Source organism: Camellia sinensis, chromosome 11 (genome assembly GCF_055761805.1).
Source record: "Camellia sinensis isolate YWXY chromosome 11, ASM5576180v1, whole genome shotgun sequence".
In the NCBI taxonomy this organism is placed as follows: Eukaryota; Viridiplantae; Streptophyta; class Magnoliopsida; order Ericales; family Theaceae; genus Camellia; species Camellia sinensis.
This window is the reverse complement of record NC_138971.1, coordinates 8609993-8628684: the sequence shown is the minus strand read 5'-3', so window position 1 is coordinate 8628684 and position 18692 is coordinate 8609993. Positions and strand designations below refer to the sequence as shown.

Here is an 18692-nt window from a genome sequence, read left to right as displayed (position 1 = left end):
AATAAAGTGCTTTTCGGTCCACAGGACAACTTGAGTGGCTTTGGAAATTCTGCTACCAAAAAGTTTCCTACAACTGTTAATGGAAAAATTGTTAATAAAAGTCAATCCAACGGAAAGAGTGGGGATCTGAAACCCTCAATTTCTATGGAGAAGGGTGAGAAGAATATGTCATCAGTAAATGGAAATGGTGTTACAAAAAGTAAAACAGTTGAAGCAATTGATGGTGAGAACAGCCATGCAATTCCTTCAGCAAATGGGAATAGTAAAAGCCAGAGTGCACCTGTTAAGTCTGCAGAAGCAGGCATGCCTGAAAATAGTCATGGAAGAAATGGGTTGACATCAGAAAGAGGAGCCAATAGGCATGAACTGCAGAATGGTGTTCACTGCCCCTCCAACATCTCAGGGTCAAAGAGAAAATCATTGGATGGAGATTCATGCATTTTGTTCGCCAAAGATATTCATTCTCAGGAAAAACTTAAAGAATTCAAAGAATCTATGTTCCTTGTCTCATATGCTTCTGAAATTTTATTTGATGAGATATGAATGGATATGAATTTACCCTCATTATATGTTTGAATTTGATTTAGATGGTATATGCTTATGGTTGCTTATTTCAACATGATTGTATCCAATACAGTTGTTTTGTTGAAGTAGTTTTTCCAGCTGGGAGTCATCAAATATGACCTGCTGGAGTGTTGCATCATTTATTGAATAAACAATGTGAATAATCTATTGAATAAATAATTTAAATAAACACAAAATAAAAAAAAAGGGTATTCTCAAGAAACCTCTTCTGATAATTTCTTTCTGTTTTTTTTTTTCTTTTTCTTTTCCCTTTTCTTTTTGTTTGAATTCAATTTCAACAGCCCCAAAAGGGAAAAAAACCAGAACTTCACGCCACCAAGAATTACAAATTTACAATCTGTCCAACATGCAGATTTTATATATATATATATATATAGCACACACTCTCTATAAATCTTGGAAGAAGATTGTTCACCACAACCAAAAACTAATAAAAATTGTGATAAGTTGATTCAGATTAGTTGATTCAAAAAATTACCTCTGTAAACTAATTCAGATCAGTGGATTCAAAAAATTGTGGGTTTTACTATGGAGCCCAATGTAATTGACCCATAAACAATTGAAGCCTCTGGAACTGAAGAGCTTACCTCTGTTGAACTAAAGAACGATGGGTTTGAATTGAAGCAACGATGGGGAGCCAAGCAACGAGGGATGGGTGCAGCCAGGAGGGTAGGTGTCGATCTTCAATGGCGGCGATGAGCGGAACTCAATCAATGATGAGTTTGAAGGGAGCAGGTGCAGGAGCGGGTGCGAGTGCGAGGAGGGTAGGTGTCGATGAGCCAAGTTTGATCTTTCCCTTCAATGGCAGCGATGAGCAAACGTGTAGAGAGAGAACGTGTAGAAAGGGCCAGATGTGTAAAGAGAGGCGTCTGTTTGGGCAGACGTGGGAGTGAGAGAGAGATGAAGGTTTGGACGGGAATCAAACACATCTCAACCATTGATATTTATTAGAATGGATCTAAACCCTTGATTTAAAATGTATCTCTCATACATTTTAGGATATTTTCAAAAAGCCTCTTGCCTTATTATATAGATATATATATTGAGTGTGAGTGATGTGTATTGAGTGTGAGTGATGTTTGTGCGTGGCGTTGTCAGAGGGAGAGAGAGTGTTTGTGTGTGTTTGATGAATTGAAAGTTGTGCGCGGTTTTGTGTTGAAAACGTGTTTTCAAAACACGTTTCTACATTTTGGCTAAAAGTGTGGTTGACAATCACATTTTCAAAAGAAAAAAAAAGTTTCAGTTAAAAGCGTAGTTCACAATCACGCTTTTAGAAAGAAAAAATAAATAAATTAAAAGCGTGATTTGTAACCACGCTTTTAAGATTTCTCAATTTTCACGCGGGACAGACACACAAACGTTGAAAGCGTGATTGTGAACCACGTTTTAGCCTATTCTGAGAATTCTTTCAAAACTAGGCTTAGTTTAGAAATTGAATTGATAATTTAACTTATTTAGGGAAATGCCCCTATTATATAAATAAATTAAATATAAACATATTTTAAAGTTTATTAAATTTTAATATTAAGTTTGAATAGCTTACTATTTAGATGGATTTAGTTATATATTTTATAATAATAATAAAAAAAAGTTACTCAAACTCGAATGTGATCAACTTAATTAAAGCTTATTTAGGATCGACTTAAAAAGTAGATAAATCAAACATAAAACATACTTTAAAACTAGTTAAAATTTCAAATCAAATTTAAATAATCTATTACTCCACCCGACTTTTCTACCTAATGTTTGCAAAAAAAAAAATATTGCGATGCGTAACAGGCGTATTGTAACAACTGTTGCAACTTCAATCGTGAATATTTTCATTTTTCTCACAACCACAAAAACTTATAGATACAAATGTTCTTATTTCAAAATCACATTCATTAAGATTTATAATGATTACTTGTAAGATTTAATATATTTTTTAAAACCCTTATAATATTAAATTTTACATTATTTTTAAATTGCTATGACGAGTGATTCTGACAATTTTTTCTTTCAACATTTAATTATTTCTTGTGTCATAAATTCATAATACACCACTTCACTGTTATTTATTTTGTTGAGCGAATTATATTAATATTTATTGTAATTTAAGACTGTGTCTCTTTGTTTTCTGGCTTTTCAATTGTGATATATTTGATCCTAAATTTTGAATCTCATTCCAAATAAAGACAATTGAGGACATTGTTTCCTATGCAAACGGAAAATGCTTCGCTTCAAGGACAAAGTAGTCAATTTGATAAAATATAAACTAATTTGACAAAAATAAATATGAAAATATATTTTTGAATTTTTAAAATTATTTGTACTCACCAAAAATAAAATTATATAAAAATAATATATCTTTTATGTTTTTTTACCAAATTAATTTTTAGTATGTGTTTGGTTGATGATCATATAATGGATGATTTTTTTTGTTTATGTTTTTTAATGGTTATCATTTAATGGACGGTTGTTTTTGTTATTAATAGATATTTTTTGATAGTTGTCATGTAATAAATGGTTATTAAGCTGAGTTATGTTAGGCGCTCCAAATATTTTACCAAACCTTTCACATGAGTGTCAAACCCATACACATGTGAATTTGTGTGAGTCCCACCCCATATAAGAAGTTTGGTAAAATATTTGGTAAAATATTTGGGATACATAGCATTTAGGCTTTTAATGTGTAAATTAATATGTTTAATATATGAAATGTTTTAAGTTTTGAATTTTTTGATTCAATGGATTGGCTTAATAATGACATCCAAATAATCGCCATGTTTGACTTGAGTTTTTGAGACTATTTAAAAAATATATTTCTGCTCTCTCAAAAGATAAAATTATATACAAATGATAAGCGTTTTAAAAACAATTTCACCAATTTAATTTTTATTTTCTTACAAATTTTTTTTGAAATAGATTATGAAAACCAAATCAAGCAGAACTTTATAACCAAGAAAGCGCGACCGTTATTCATTAAAAAACAAAAACTATTATATTTTAAACAATACACAAGTTAACCAATACAAAATAAATTATATGATGACTTTGTCCTTAAAATGGAGAATTTTTCCATTTGCAAAGGAAATAATATCTTTGATTATTATTTATTTGAATCGAGATTCAAAATTGATAATCAAATGTATATATGGACTCAAATATGAATGCATATCCAAGTATCAGACCTTCATAAACTTATTTTAAAATATTGGGATATATATATATATATCCAAAATAGGATATGGATATGGGAACTCGTTGTGGACACACACACATTTACATATATATATATATATATATATATATATATGTATTACATATTATATAATATTCTCAAATAAGATGTTGTAAATCATATAAAAATGCACTAGAAATTAAATAAGATTTAGCAAAAACGTGAAATTTTTATCTCTCATTTATGTTAGAGGTTATAAAATTTTATTTTCTAGCAAATGTGAATTTCTTATTCTCAAACATTGTTAAAAGTTGGAGGATCCAAGTGTTTAAATTGGGTACGGTTATCGGACACCCTTATTATCCGACGGGCATGATTATTTTGAGAAAAATAAAAGAGTGCAGGTAACATAGATCACAATGCAGAGGCACACCACCAGAGCAGGAAACAGCTCCAAAGACTAAAACCCCATACCAAGAAGAACCATGAAGCAAACCAAACAAGAACAGAAGAACAAAAGAAACCACAAAACAAAGGCACCGCCACCACAACCCAAGAAGGAAAAACTAAAAAAAGCAGAGCAAAGACAACACCCAAACCCCAAATAAGAAAAACAAAGCAGACCCAACAAAGCCAAAAGGAGGGACTCAAAACACACAAAAGACAACACAGAAGAGAAGCACAAGACACCCACCCAAATAGAAAAATAAGCAAACAACAACACAACGCATCAGACACACAAAAACCGAACAGAACCAGGACAAGCAGAAACAGGAACAAAAGGCACATAGACTTCAACGAAAAGGAACAAAAGAGACTAAAAGAAGGAATAAATAAATAAATAAAACAAACACTGAAAGAGAAGAAAATGAGCACAAAATTGACATTTAAATGTAGCAGATGCTGCCACTGTTATGTACCGGCCCGTTGCAGGCATTATGGAATGGCAATGGCAATGGCAATGGCAATGGCACTAAACCTATGAAATTGAATCACACAGCTATAGCAATCGTAAAATGTACCAGTGACTGCCCATACGATTATGTAATAGCATTACATAACAGTTGAGATACCACCTAACATTAGGCTCCATATGGTCCTAAAGGTCATTAGTAATGTAGCTCATGTTACATCTCCTTGAATGTACAATATTACTCACCTAAAAACTTCTCTTGTTGAAGGAGACTAATTACATTTTCATGTAAAATAATATATTCCAAAAACTTTCTTCTCCATATTAAAAATCTCACAAATTAACAGCATTCAAAATCACCATTAATAATACTGATAGAAACATTAACACTAGAACTAAGTTCTAACTGCTATTCCTCCAAACGTTCCATAACTACACATCATAACAAGAAAAATAATAGAATATTGTTGCTATGCTCATCCAGTTCCATATTAGCATCAGCACGAGGATCAAACAAGATCATAACTTCAAAAAGAAAGTTCCCTACAACCCAATGCCATCCTAAAGGCTTGTGCCCACAAAAGAAAAGTTTTATTGTTTAGTTTATGATGGGGGTTAAATCCATATATAGCTACAATATATCACAAAGATTGTGGACTTTAACATGTTTCTAATTTGACTATCATCATTTTCATCCAACTTCATTGATGAAATGGTAGTTGACTTTACTGTTCTTAATCTTCAGTTTTACACTCTGTTTGTTTCGGTTGAAAACATTTTCTAATAGAAAACTTTTTCTACAAATAACTTTTTCCTGAGAATGTTTTCCTATATTTGGTTGCAACCTTGAAACTATTGTACTAGTAGTGGTGTGGTGGTGATGGTAGTCGTCTGTGCTGGCAATGGAGATGGTGGTAGTGTGGTGGTATAGGTAAGACTTTAGTTCGGAAAATATTTTCAATTTTTTAAAAGTAGAAGACATTTTTTGCCCAAATAAGCTTGTTCTCTATTGACCACATAACTTTTTCTGTTGACTTCCGCTTTCTGTCGTTCCAAACAATAGAAAAATATGGAAAATGTTTTTCAGAAAATATTTTCAACAGGGAGCGTTAATATGCAACATGATGAATACTCCCTTGAATTTGAGTGACCAAATTATGTGAAAAAAGAAAAAAGGATTAACTAGACTAGCCACATTCACTTTTCACATAACATTCAGCATATAAAATATTATCTTGAATAGCACGATCAAGGAAGAGAAGTGCTCTGTATTTCTAGGTACGTACATTATCATTTTCAAAAAAGAATTTCAAACTTTGGGAAAAATATCTCTGACAACCAAAGGGGAAAGCAACCCCAACCATTTGGGCAAAGAAGCACATGAGTCCAAGCCAATGCACACAAGCATGAGTTAGAAGTACAGATTAGCTTCTGCAAAATCCTCAGGTAGTGAGACAATCTGAGTGTTGTGATATTGAAGGTTTTAATAATGGTAAAACGAAGTCAAATATCACGGCAAGGTCAAGTGTGAAAATCCTAAAAGACCTTTATTTCAGAATTCTGGTTGGGAAGCAAGCCCCCTTAAACCCCAAACATAAAGTTGGATCAGCAACCTAGCGTGAAGTTGGATGGGCAATCAAGTAGTTAGTATCCTGTACTCATTAGGATCCACAATATCCAACATATAGTCTCTTTTGAAGGGTTTAAAAGTGATGGAACTATGAGGATGTATTGGGATGATTAGGCTATTAATATATTGCAAACAGCTGAATGTGGCTATTAATATATTGCAAACAGTTGAATGTTTTGTTAGATAACAGAGGATACTAAATTTTATGGCTACCGTTTATAAGATTACTATTGAGGAACCTATGCCTTTCTACTTCACATGACAAAATTATAGGGACAAGCCCGTCAAGTTGATTATGCTCTCTTGTTCTCTTTCCCTATTATTTCTCCATTCCTTTCATCCCCTCTTCCATTTTACGACACAGTGTACCTTAGTTGCAGGAACCTCCTATTAAGGGTAACAAATCCGTTCCAAAACAGCAATTTCACAATTCAAAGCAAGAATCAAGTTTAAACCTCATTCCCATTAACAAAGAACTGTTTTCTCAACAGGGATGGAACCTCTCAAACATATGAATCCCCAGTAAACAAAAGAAAAAGCTACCAGGCAAAAGAAAATCTGTGGCAGCAATAAGATTATAGGGGGAAAAAAAAAAAACTCAAATTTATTCTAGTACTTCGTAATTACATAATATTTGTTTATAATTTACAAAATAAAATAAATTTGTAGTGGACAACAATCTTTGACTCTCCTATACTCTCCGATATTTATTCATATTTTAACATATATATCACAACTAAGAAAAAAAAATATAAAATATATAAATAAGCGTTTCAATACACTCCCAACCTTAGACTCTTCCATCATCTGTCCTTGCTCCCTGGCCCCAACCCTCACTTCCACTTCGAGCAACTAAGATTTCTACTATTTGAAGTTTGTTTGGATAAATGTGATAAATTAAAAGATCTTCAGCCAATGACTCTTAGGTTTATGAAGTTGTGTAGATATTGGATCATACTCAGAGGAACAGCCAAGGGAGGGACCAGATTTATCAATTATATTTTTGGTCACTAAATCATGCCATAGAAATGAGACTATAATTGTAAAATTATTTATTTTGCTTGGTACCTATATATCTATTTATATAGAAATATGAATTTTTTTTTTTCTTTTTTTTTTTGTTCCCCAAGCAAGATATACACAAACAGCATGAGCACACATAAAGAGATATATGCATTTGGACAGGTACCTACAGGCCAAGCACAGCAGATTTTACCCCAACTATAATCACCTAATATTAATATTATATTAAACACTTAGATAAAGCAAAGGACTTCTGTTAAATAATTTTGATCTTAATAGGAAAAAAAAAAAAAAAAGAGTATCACCTTAATTACCCTTTAAATCCACACACATGCACACACACACACACACACACAAAAAAGAAGAAAAAGGGTGAACGAATCGCTTTTCTTTCTATAAAATGCCTACCTCTGTTATTATGTTAATAGAATTGATATTTACATATTAAATATGTCTTTGGAGTTTTCATCTTCGCTTTTCTACATAACCCCGATGGGAGGGCAGCAAGAGACGAGGTTAAGAGACTTCCACCTATAAAATTATGACAGTAGACGCATTCATCAAGCTAAATATTTTAAATTGCTAACGCTTCTTTATGAATTGGGATATTAAACTTTCAAATTTGGAACTTCCCAGAATCTAGGGTGAATTACACTAACGGTCCCTATAGTTTAAGGCTTGTGTCATTTTGGTCCCTGACTTTTCAATTGTAACACATTTGACCATGAATTTTGAATTTTGTTCCAAATAAGGACAATTGAATATACTATTGGATTTTTCAAGGGTAAAATCGTCAATTTGATAAAATATAAATTATTTTGACAAAAATAAATGTTAAAAAATTATTTTTGAATTTTTAAAAATTATTTCTACCTATTAAAGATAAAATTATATAAAATTGATAAATCTTTTAGACATTTATTTCTTTTTTTTACCAAATTAATTTTTATTATGTATTTGGATGATGATTATGTAAGATTAATTTTTAAAAATTAATCATGTAATTTTTATTAATTTTTATCAATTTTACATAATTTTATTTTTGGTAGGTAGAAATAATTTTTAAAATTTTTTTTGATATTTATTTTTGTCAAATTAGTTTATATTTTATCAAATTGACGATTTTGCTCTTGAAATTAAGCAATGGTATGTTAATTGTCCTTATTTGGAATAAGATTCAAAATTCAGGGTCTCATGTGTCACAATTTAAAAGTCAGGGACTAAAGTAACACAAGCCGTAAACTATAGTGACTGATAGTGTAATTTACCCTAGAATCTATTACAATACACTGCTGCATTTCTATGGTGAGATCCAGCATCTCCGGCAGGAAGATTGCATAAGACACGGTTTACAAACACTCAAGAATCAGAGTACCATGACAAAGAAAACAACTATCCAGAGACTGATGATATTACAATAATATTATGACATGCTCAAGAAATTGTAACTTTTCTGAAAGAATGCCGCAAAATATATTTAACAATTAAATGAGAAAATTTAACAATTCTAAATCAAATTTCAATAATTAAACAAGAACATAAATTTTCGTACAACACTTTTTCATACAAGTGTGAAAGTGAAAAGCATAGGCTAAGTTAAACAGTTTAGATTTGATATTGAAACAAAAATTTATACGAACATATCCTGCCATTACCCAAATATTATTTTGCAAGGCTTTATCGTACGTATCATTGTATCTGTTTTCCATATTCGTTCGTATTCATGCTTCATAGTCCAAAGATCAATAAATCAAGAAATTAATTAAAAATAACATCACCAAATTAAGCATTTCAAAATTTACTAGCATATGGTAGCAATAACACATAATGAGCCACTCTTGTTCAACTGTGGTTCAACATCTATATGAATATGATTTTTATTTTATTTTTTAAGTTGGCATATAAAGATGAGGCATATATGAGGCATATATGGGAAAAAACTTATTTTGGAAACCAATTAGCAAGAATGAGCAATGGTTTAGTGGTAAATACCAAATAGTGTTTTATCCCATACAAAGTGTCTAGGTTTGGGTCTTAATAGGCTTGAAGTTGATTGATTTTTAAATAATAAATGGTTCACCTACAAGTTACTCTGGTTTTTATAAAAATCAACCGGTTCAAGCAGTTTGCACTGCTTCAATCCGGTTCAATGGGAAAAACGATCCAATTAAAGAGCAAGACTGGATCACCATCCATTTCCTGCCTCAACTGACAAGTTTGGTCAACTTCTGATTACTATGACGTGAAAACTATGAATTTTCTCACCAAGTTGCAGCACATCTATAGCTTGTGTACTTGAACATTTTTTGTACATTTCTATAAACCATCTTCTTTTCTTGATGTATTTGGATCTAATAGCATATATCATTCTTTCTTGCAAAAATTATATTGAAGTGATTAGAAAAAGGTATTCATAGCTAATTTTTTGGAAATGCAATAGATTGAGGCTTATAGGGCTTAACATCACATGCTGCTGAAGTGTCCATGATAAGCGTACCTCATTTAATGATTCCAGAGCTTGTAATGCTAGTTGTGGAACCATCAGGCGCTGATACAAGACTTCTGCCCTCTTTCGAAACAAATTAATAGCCCAATTGAATTGCTATTGGTTTCATTAACTCAAGTTCCTCAAATTTTGTATGGCAATCACTACAATTTCCATAAGTTCAAATATTCAATCCCACTGAGAATGGAAGACATAGGTCCTTTTATCAGGCAACAGGTTTGTGTCCATCTTCATTTCCAAGATCTGAGATACTAGGAATGATAGGAATGCTTCCCTCTGCAATAAGACTCTTAATGTCTGATGCAGTTCTGGCATCTCTAGATAGTTTAAATATAGCTTCTTTTATAGCTATGTAGTTCTTATCACTCGAGTCTGGAAGAATTCCTCTGTGGACCACCTTTTTTAATACGTCCAAAGCCAAGAGTGGGTTCGAGTTAGATAGGAAAGCATCTATTAAAGCAACATAGAGAAATGTATCAGGTTTCATCCCATTCTCTTCCATTTCCTGGAAATAGCCTAGAGCATCATCAGGTCTCAGACACTTGCAAAGCCCATGAACGAGAGCTGTAAAAGAAGTTCTGTTGGGAGAAGACCCCTCTCCCTTCATTTCATTCCAAAGATCAAGAGCATCATTTGGTTTTCCAGCATTGCATAGTCCATCAATTAAAGTTGTGTAAGTAATGACATTGGGCTCCCATTCTTTTTTTCCAACCATCGTGGACAGACAAAGCAGGGCTCGATCAATATCACCACTTTTACACCATCCATGAATGAGTGAGTTGTAGGTAACAACTGAGGGAACAAGCCCCTTCTCCAGCATCTCATTCAGAACATCCTCGGCTTCCGATACTCTTTTGGCCTTACACAGCCCATTTATTATAATGTTATATGCAACCACGTCAGCACAATACCCACGAGCAAGAATGTCTCTGAATAGCTGCAGAGCATGGTCCACTTCTTGGATCTTGACAAAGCCATCGATAGCCGCAGAATAGGGAATTATATCAAGCAGAAAACCTTCTTGAATCATGCTACCAAGAAAATTAGAAGCTTCAGCAACCCTACCATGTTTGCACAACTTTTTTATGAGCAATGTAGTATGTTTTATCCATGGCTCATGCCCATTAATACGCATCTCCCTCACCATGTCAATAGCTCCAGTGATATCTTCTCTTCTACATAAGCACCCAAAGATGGAATTGTATGTAAAATGTGTTGGTTGAAATCCCAATTCTTTCATCTCTCTCAGAAGTTTGTAACATTCCTCCACTCTATTTGAATTGCTCAAACTATCAATTAAATTATTATAAAGCAGTGTACTCCGTTTACAATTCATTCGATCCATCTCTCGAAAAAGGCCTAGGGCCATATCCAAGTTATCAGAACAGCACAAGCTGTTAATTACTACTTCAAAAGAATTGGAATCTGGGTGAACAAGTTTTTTAATCCTGCAGAGCTTGTCCACCTCAACATCACCATTAGATTCATCCCCCATCATTGACCGTAGCAGATAGTAAGCTTTATGGGCTGAACCTTTGTTAGCAAGGAAATTAAGAACAGAATTATACAGCAGGATCATATCTTCTTCACTACCCAGCTCTTCGGGACCTTCCTCAAGTAACTTTATCATTTCACTTTCCCCGGGCAATTGTGATATAAGCTTCGTGAGTATTCTAACATCAGGATAAATTCCCAACTCTTTCATTTCCGAATATAAGTACAAAGCTTTTTCAAGCTCTTTATTCTTGCAGAGCCCTTCTATTAGAACGTCGTACAAAGAAATGTTGGGAGCAAGACCCATTTTCTTCATTTTATCAAACAGCTGGAGGGCCTTATCCACTCTAGACTCTCTCACAAACCCATGTATCAAATTGCAAATTGTTGTCTCATTTAAGTTAATATTCAGATATTCCATCCTGTCAATCAGCTCAAAAGCCTTATCTACTTCGCCCCACTTGGTAAACGAAAGCACCAAGATAGCGAAAACGTGAGAATCCACCCAACCCCGCTCATTTATACTTTTGAAAACATCCAAAGCTTTTTCAAACATCCCTGCCTTGCAGTAACACTGCAAGAGCGGAGTCAACGTGTACTTATCAGGTTCCCAACCAGAACCGTGCATCTCTTTCAACCTTTTCTCAATTAAATCAACCGAACTAGACTTAGAGATGGCCTCCAACAGACAGTTATAGCTATAACTATTCGGAACACAAAGACCCATCTTTTTTACTTGATCAAATACCAAATTGGCTTCTTCAACCAATCCCTGACCACCCAAACACCTAATAAAGAACCCCAAACCACCCGGTGTCATCCAACACCGAGAATCCACCAATTCCACGGCCAGAACCCCCAGTGGAGCATTTTGACGAGCACGTGATAGGATCGAAGCCATGGCATTGTAAGTATAACAATTGTGCCTATACCCAGATTGATTTGAAGCCCAATTAAAGAACAAGTGAGCTATTTTCCAGCTCTTGAGAGATTTTAACACGGTTTCAACAATGGAAGTATTGATTTTCGAACCAAATTCCCTCATTTCAAGGCTGTCTGGGTAAAAGGGTCCCTTGGTGAAGATGGAAATGAGTCCATCAACGATTCTAGAATGATCTGAAGGAAGGAGAGAGTGATTGGTGTTTCGGGTCTTCGTACAAAAGGATCTTGAGGTTACTGAGCTATGTCTGTGCACACAAGATAAGAGTTGGATCAGATTGTATGGGTTGATTGGCATGATTGATTTGAGACGAAGATGCATATTCATGACAACTGTGTAAAGCCTTTTGATGAATTGACTCTGCTATGGAGGGTTCGTTGTTTAATCGAGAATTTGTGTGTGAGCCCCATGACATGCCACGTTTTGAAAAATGAAATGGGAGCATCGATGGAGATTGGGTCACATATAAAATGAAAGAATTGCTCACAATGGGGTCGTGGTTACTTTTTTTTTTTTTTTTTTTTATTTTTAATTTACATATTTTAATTAATTTCAAAATTTATACAAAGCGCTTGTCTACGTAGATCGGACAATTTTCCAAAAAAACTACCTTTACGTCGATGGAACAAATATGAAGAAATGGTTAATGTTGATAATATATATGTAAAAAAAAAAATAAAATTATTAAAATAAAAATATGTGATAATACATGAAATGTATTACATTATTTGATTTTTAATTGTTAGCCAAACACTAAGATCGTGTTTTTTTGAACAGAAATGATTATAAGATTAAATTAATAATCTACTAAAAATATATAATTTGATATTTAATTAAGAAAATTGAGGTCCGAATTAGGGGAGGTTCTATTTGCACACACCATACACTCTTTTCTCACACACTTAATGAGCAAATATGTTGGAGAGTTGTGTGTGGAAGATGTGTATAGAGAGAGGTGTGTGTGTGTAAATAGATGCTCCCCCGAATTAGTCCATTATGTTTAAAAAAATGATAAATTACAATTATATCCTCTAATATTTGATTAAATTCTAAATCGTTCCTGTGATTCTGGAAATTATATTCCACTCCTTGAGGCTTCTAATTTCATAACAAATCACAAATTTTATTAATAAATTATCAAGTCAATTAACGGTTTTTAATGATATTAGAAATATGTTTCAATTAATAATTTAAGTAATTTTATTATTGTATAAAAGATCAATTATAAATTTTATTTCTTTAGTTAATTCTATTAAATAAAATATTATAAAAAAGAGTATTTGTAATTTTTCAAATCACATAAGGCAATCTGTACTTTAAATAAATCTCAAGAAGTGTATTTGTAATTTACGCTTAAAAAAAAAAAAGGACTAATAGTCCATTTAGACATAGTAATCATCGCAAAGGATTATTGAATCTCAAGTGAGGGTGAGATACAAAATGAATGACTAAGCAAAGGTTTAGACTATTAATCTCACCTTCTAATCTTGAGTCAATCTAAATATGAAATATGATATACAATTTAAAGGGAATGATAATCTTAAAATTTTTATTTCTAAAAATGCTAATTATATCTAATTCAGTCTATCCAAAAAAACTTGACGTAAAATATGAAATGAAACCTTCGCCACCCGAGTTAACACATTCAAATTGATTTGTGCCTTTTGAAAGTTCAAAAACATAAGGTTTATAACACCTTATTTCTTATTGTTATAGTTTTAGTAAGATTTCACATTGGTTCTCTTGATTTTAATTTCATCAATATTAATTTCATAATTCTATTTGCGTTTCAATATAATTTCTATGCCATTATTCATTAATATTTCAGATGGACAATTAACACCTATTACTCATGTAGAAATTTAACAATTCTTGCTTAATAAAAGAAAATGAATAAATTATACCGACGCTCCCTATAATTTTATCCAAATTTCATTCTAATCTTGGTTTCACATGAAAATGAAAGTAGAATAAAATTGATAAAATTAAAACTACGAGTAACAAAGTGAAATCTTCTTAAAACTATAAAATTAAAGTTATATCTAACCTTGAAATAAAATAAGTAGAATCAGTGTCCCTTCTTGGGGGCAGCTTTAGCCAATTTATGTGTTGGCTCTACTCACTGTCTATTCACTTCAGATATTACAAACGACATTAGCAAAACTATTACATAAATATGTGAGATCACTGTTTGAACACTACATTCTACTTCGGCAATATTCTTTGATTGCAGCATTTTAACTCTTCGAAACATGGTTTCTTCTCTGTGATTAAGGCCGAAACAGAGTAGCAGAAAATACCCTCTTGAACAATCATGAATCATCATCATCGTCCCTTGATTGTCCAACAATGCCCAGGCTAAACCAGCATTCAAACTGTCTGAGTTCCAAGCTCCATTCCAACATGAAAATGTAGCATGGAAAGTTGGAAAATAGCACTGTGGTAATATGTTGCAAAACAGCGTGATCAGCAGTATTAGTCACATAATCATCCTGCAATTTCCTAACCTCCTTAGCCAACGCAAACTGGGAATGAATCTCCAAAGCAAAGAGGTCAAGGATTGTTGTCTTGGGGAGGAAAAGGATCAAAGGATGGGCAAGCAGGCTGTTTTTGGCTTTGGAGGGACTAAAGTTGAGCTTTCAAGCTTTTTAACTCAACTTCTTTCTGAGAGAAAGTGGTTTGTCCTTTCTCCTTTTCTGTGTAGAATCTTCCTTACAGTTTGATATCAACTTTTAACTGCATAAATCACGGTTTTTAGTAAAAGGCCAAATAATCCTGGGTCAAAACATTACCCACAATTTTGGGTCAAACCAGCCTGTTCTAGCATCAGATAGGGGAAAAGTCACCACAACATCATATGCAAAAGGCTGTTTTCTGGTTTTGGAGGGATTGCATTTGAGCCATCAAGCTTTTTGACTCGGCTTCATTCTGGGAGAAGGTGGTTGTGAAGGTTGATGCAGAATATGCCATTTGTAGAAGTTCATTATGTACAAGCATGATCTTCTGTTGGAGATCAGTCACTAGCAGTTTTAATGAAGAGACCCATAAATCCTACCAAAAATCTAGGCAAGAACACCCACCATCTCTGAAGTGGTGAAACCGGTTCCTGTCCCTCACGATTATTTCCCGACCATAAATCCTTGAAATCAGCTTTATAACATAATGACAGTCTCTGCAAACTCTAAGGTTTTTCACAATTCTAATGGCTTCCTCTGGACCCAAGTGAATAAACCCGTAAGCAATAGCAAGCTTTTCACTGTGAACAGACAATGTGTTCTCCTTCTCTTCTTCTTCTATATCAAGCAAAACTTGCTCTGTATCCGGTGAATAGCCGCTTGTAGTCTTTAGCCGTGTTGATATCTCCCACAACTTCTTATAAATATTATTTGACTCAGGGTGGGACCAATCACCAGCAACAAATCGGTGAATAATCCCCTTTAGTTCTATCACACTTACCCCTGGCACCTTAGAAACACCTTTAGCTTTCATTCGATTCCTCACTTTTCTTGCATCATCCCATCGCTTTGCAGCAGCATATATATTCGAGAGAAGGATATAACTGTATAAGAAATAAATGATTACATAAAATTTTCTAATGAATAGTCTACCTACCCCTTGGTAAAGTAAATGATAGTAAAATTTTCAAGCTTAACCACATGGCTTTGCATGCATTCAATGAGATATTAAATCAATGTGATAAAAATTTTAAAACATCTTTAAATAATTCAAAACCCTTAAAGATGTAAGCCCTTTAACCTGTTTGATTGCTTCACATTAGGGCACTAACAACAATAAGTAAGTGATAGCTAAGAATCTATCTAATCAAAAAAGTAAGTACATTGGGTTGTTTGACTTCATAAAGTTGAATGGGTCAATGAAAATGTAGGAAATGGTTGGAAAGAGAGATATTGAATCTAAAAGGGAAGAATGGAAGTTTGTCAAATGTACAGGTCAAGGTGTATGTGATCATCTCAATTTAGAATTGAAAATCTTCAATACAAAGCACATACCAAACTGAACAAACCCTTTTTTTCGAAACAAACATTCATTCCCTATTCAAGATCAGAAAACTGATACCAAAATAAAAAAGATGGTAGTGAGTGTTGCAAAAGATCTAAACTCATGCCATTCTTAGTTCAAAAATACTGGAGAGGTCACACAGTAGTTTAACTTTTAATATAATCCAAGTATAAGAGAGAGTTGTTTTAGTATGGTATAACAAACAAATATTGTACTAAGGCCCTGTTTGGGAACTTACTTTTTTAGCCAATTAGCAAAAAAGTTACTAAATTAGCTAAAAAGCCAACAACTCATACCAAAAAGTCAAAGATTCTCTTTTCTTTCTACTTTTTGCACATCTTTTCGTAATTAGCCAAAAAGTCATCCCAAACATACAAGTTTTTTTTACCTACCTTTTTAGCCAAATAGCCAAAAAGTTACTAAATTAGCTTGTTCCCAAACGAGGCCTAAGCATAAAATAAGAGTTGATACCGTCCACTATGTTGCGGTTGAAGATTGATCAAGTGTTTCCCCACTCTTTCACCCACCTGAGCATTCCCATAAATCCTGCATCCTCCGAGTATCGCTCCCCAAGCACTAGCATTGGGCTCCACAGGCATTGTCCCAATGAGCTCCATGGCCTCCTCCAATTGCCCAGCCCGAGCAAGAAGGTCAATGACACAACCATAATGCTCCACCCTGGGTGCAATCCCATAAGAGCTCCTCATGCAATCTAATATTCTCTGACCTTCCTCTATCATCCCAGCATGACGACAAGCACTAAGCACAGCTACAAAAGTTATATCATTTGGTGCCACACCATCATTTTGCATCTTGTCAAAAAGTTGTAGGGCGACTTTGGCGTTACCGTGCATAGCCATGCCGGTTATAATGGTGTTCCAAGCAAGAACATCTTTGAATTCAATTGAATAAAAAACTTCACAAGCACGAGAAATACTACCACATTTAGCATACATGTCTACCAAGGCAGTACCAACTATGGAATTGATTTCGATTTTGTAATAATTGATGAAAGAATGCAAACGCGACCCATGATCCAAAGCACCCAAATGACCACATGCTGATAGTAGGCTGACCATTGTGGCTTCAGTTGGCTTTACGGCCAACCCTTGCATTTCATCAAATAAAGCAAGAGCTTCGTTTGACTTCCCGCTATGTGCATAACACGCTAACATGGCATTCCAAGACACAACATCTCTATGAGGCATTTTAGAGAACAGATCAAAAGCATCTTCCACATTCCCACATTTAACATAACCCGCCAACATTGAGTTCCAAGACACCACATTCCTCTTGGGCATATCATCAAACAGTCTCTTTGCATCTTCTATTCTCCCAAGAATCCCATAACCATTGATCATAGTGTTCCAAGAAATCACATCTCGAACCGCCATCCGATCAAATACTGCTTGTGCAAGCTCCATCTCACCAGATTTTACATACCCATCAACCATTGCATTCCAAGAAACGAAGTCCAATTCGGAGCACATATCAAACAACTTTTTTGCAGCATTCAAATCTTTCCCACTTGCATATAAATGAATCAATGAACTTTGAATGTAAGAATCGGATTCTAATCCACTTTTCACAACATGGGTATGGACTAGAATTCCATATTTGATCATTGACGACTCAGTGCAAGCTTTGATCACAAATGGGTAAGTGAAATTATTGGGTTTCAAGCCACTACAGAGCATTTTCTGGTACAATAAAAGCGATTGAAGAGGGTGTTTGGTTGAAGAGAAACCTCTAATGAGAGAATTGTAGAGCTCAACAGATGGGTTTTGCTGCTGAGCAAAGATTGTTTTGGCATAGTCTAAGTTTCCATGGGGTGAAACAGCACAAAATGACACCAATTTTGAGACTTCAAGTGGAGTCTCAAAGTTGTCTTCTTGTTTTATGATCTGAGCATGGATTTGTTTGAGGACTCTCATGTTCTTGCATTTATCTAAAAGGTATATTATAAGATTATGAGGCTTTGAAGCTAGATTGATGATGGTGTTTGGGTTCTTGAGAGCCATCATAGCTGTGCATTTATTCATCACGTTTATATACTTTCCTAGTAGTATTCACTCGTGCTATGCACGGGGATAAATATTTTTTATCCATATATATTACTATTTTTTTTTTAATCATTTTGTTTCTCTTATATAAAATTTTTGATTTAACTCACTTTTTAGAAAATTAAGTTTTTATCTTTTAGTAATTTTTTTAATATTTTACATAGTTTTTAAAAATTTTCTAGATATACCTAATCTAGATACACTAAAAAAGTATAATATTTATATAATTTTTTTTATAAAAAAATTCACCAAAAAATAAATAAATAAATAAAAAATAAGAAAATTCAATACATTTTCGTATTTTGTTGTATTCAATAAATCTTTTAAAGATTTTTGTACAAATTTTATACCTTTTAAG

At 33.5% G+C, this 18692-nt stretch overlaps 2 protein-coding genes across 2 annotated transcripts; both read right to left on the bottom strand.

Moving 5' to 3' along the window:
* Positions 1 to 9185: 9185 nt before the first annotated feature.
* LOC114303757 (putative pentatricopeptide repeat-containing protein At5g08310, mitochondrial) lies at positions 9186 to 12703 on the bottom strand. Its single transcript, XM_028248904.2, has one exon. The coding sequence runs from the start codon at positions 12576 to 12578 to the stop codon at positions 10023 to 10025; it is 2556 nt and encodes an 851-aa protein (XP_028104705.2). The 5' UTR covers positions 12579 to 12703; the 3' UTR covers positions 9186 to 10022.
* Positions 12704 to 14249: 1546 nt separating this feature from the next.
* LOC145801840 (pentatricopeptide repeat-containing protein At5g66520-like) lies at positions 14250 to 18327 on the bottom strand. Its single transcript, XM_082893539.1, has 2 exons — positions 16743 to 18327; positions 14250 to 15810 (listed from the first exon to the last, which is right to left on the bottom strand). Exons 1-2 carry the CDS (start codon positions 18311 to 18313, stop codon positions 15303 to 15305), a joined length of 2079 nt encoding a protein of 692 aa, XP_082749665.1. The 5' UTR covers positions 18314 to 18327; the 3' UTR covers positions 14250 to 15302.
* Positions 18328 to 18692: the final 365 nt, after the last annotated feature.

Coding starts and splice junctions, on each gene's coding strand:
- LOC114303757 (XM_028248904.2), bottom strand. CDS start 12,578: ATGAATATGCATCTTCGTCTCAAATCAATCATGCCAATCAACCCATAC.
- LOC145801840 (XM_082893539.1), bottom strand. CDS start 18,313: ATGAATAAATGCACAGCTATGATGGCTCTCAAGAACCCAAACACCATC. Junction 15,811..16,742: donor CAACCGCAACATAGTGGACG/GTATCAACTCTT, acceptor TTTCTTATACAG/TTATATCCTTCTCTCGAATA.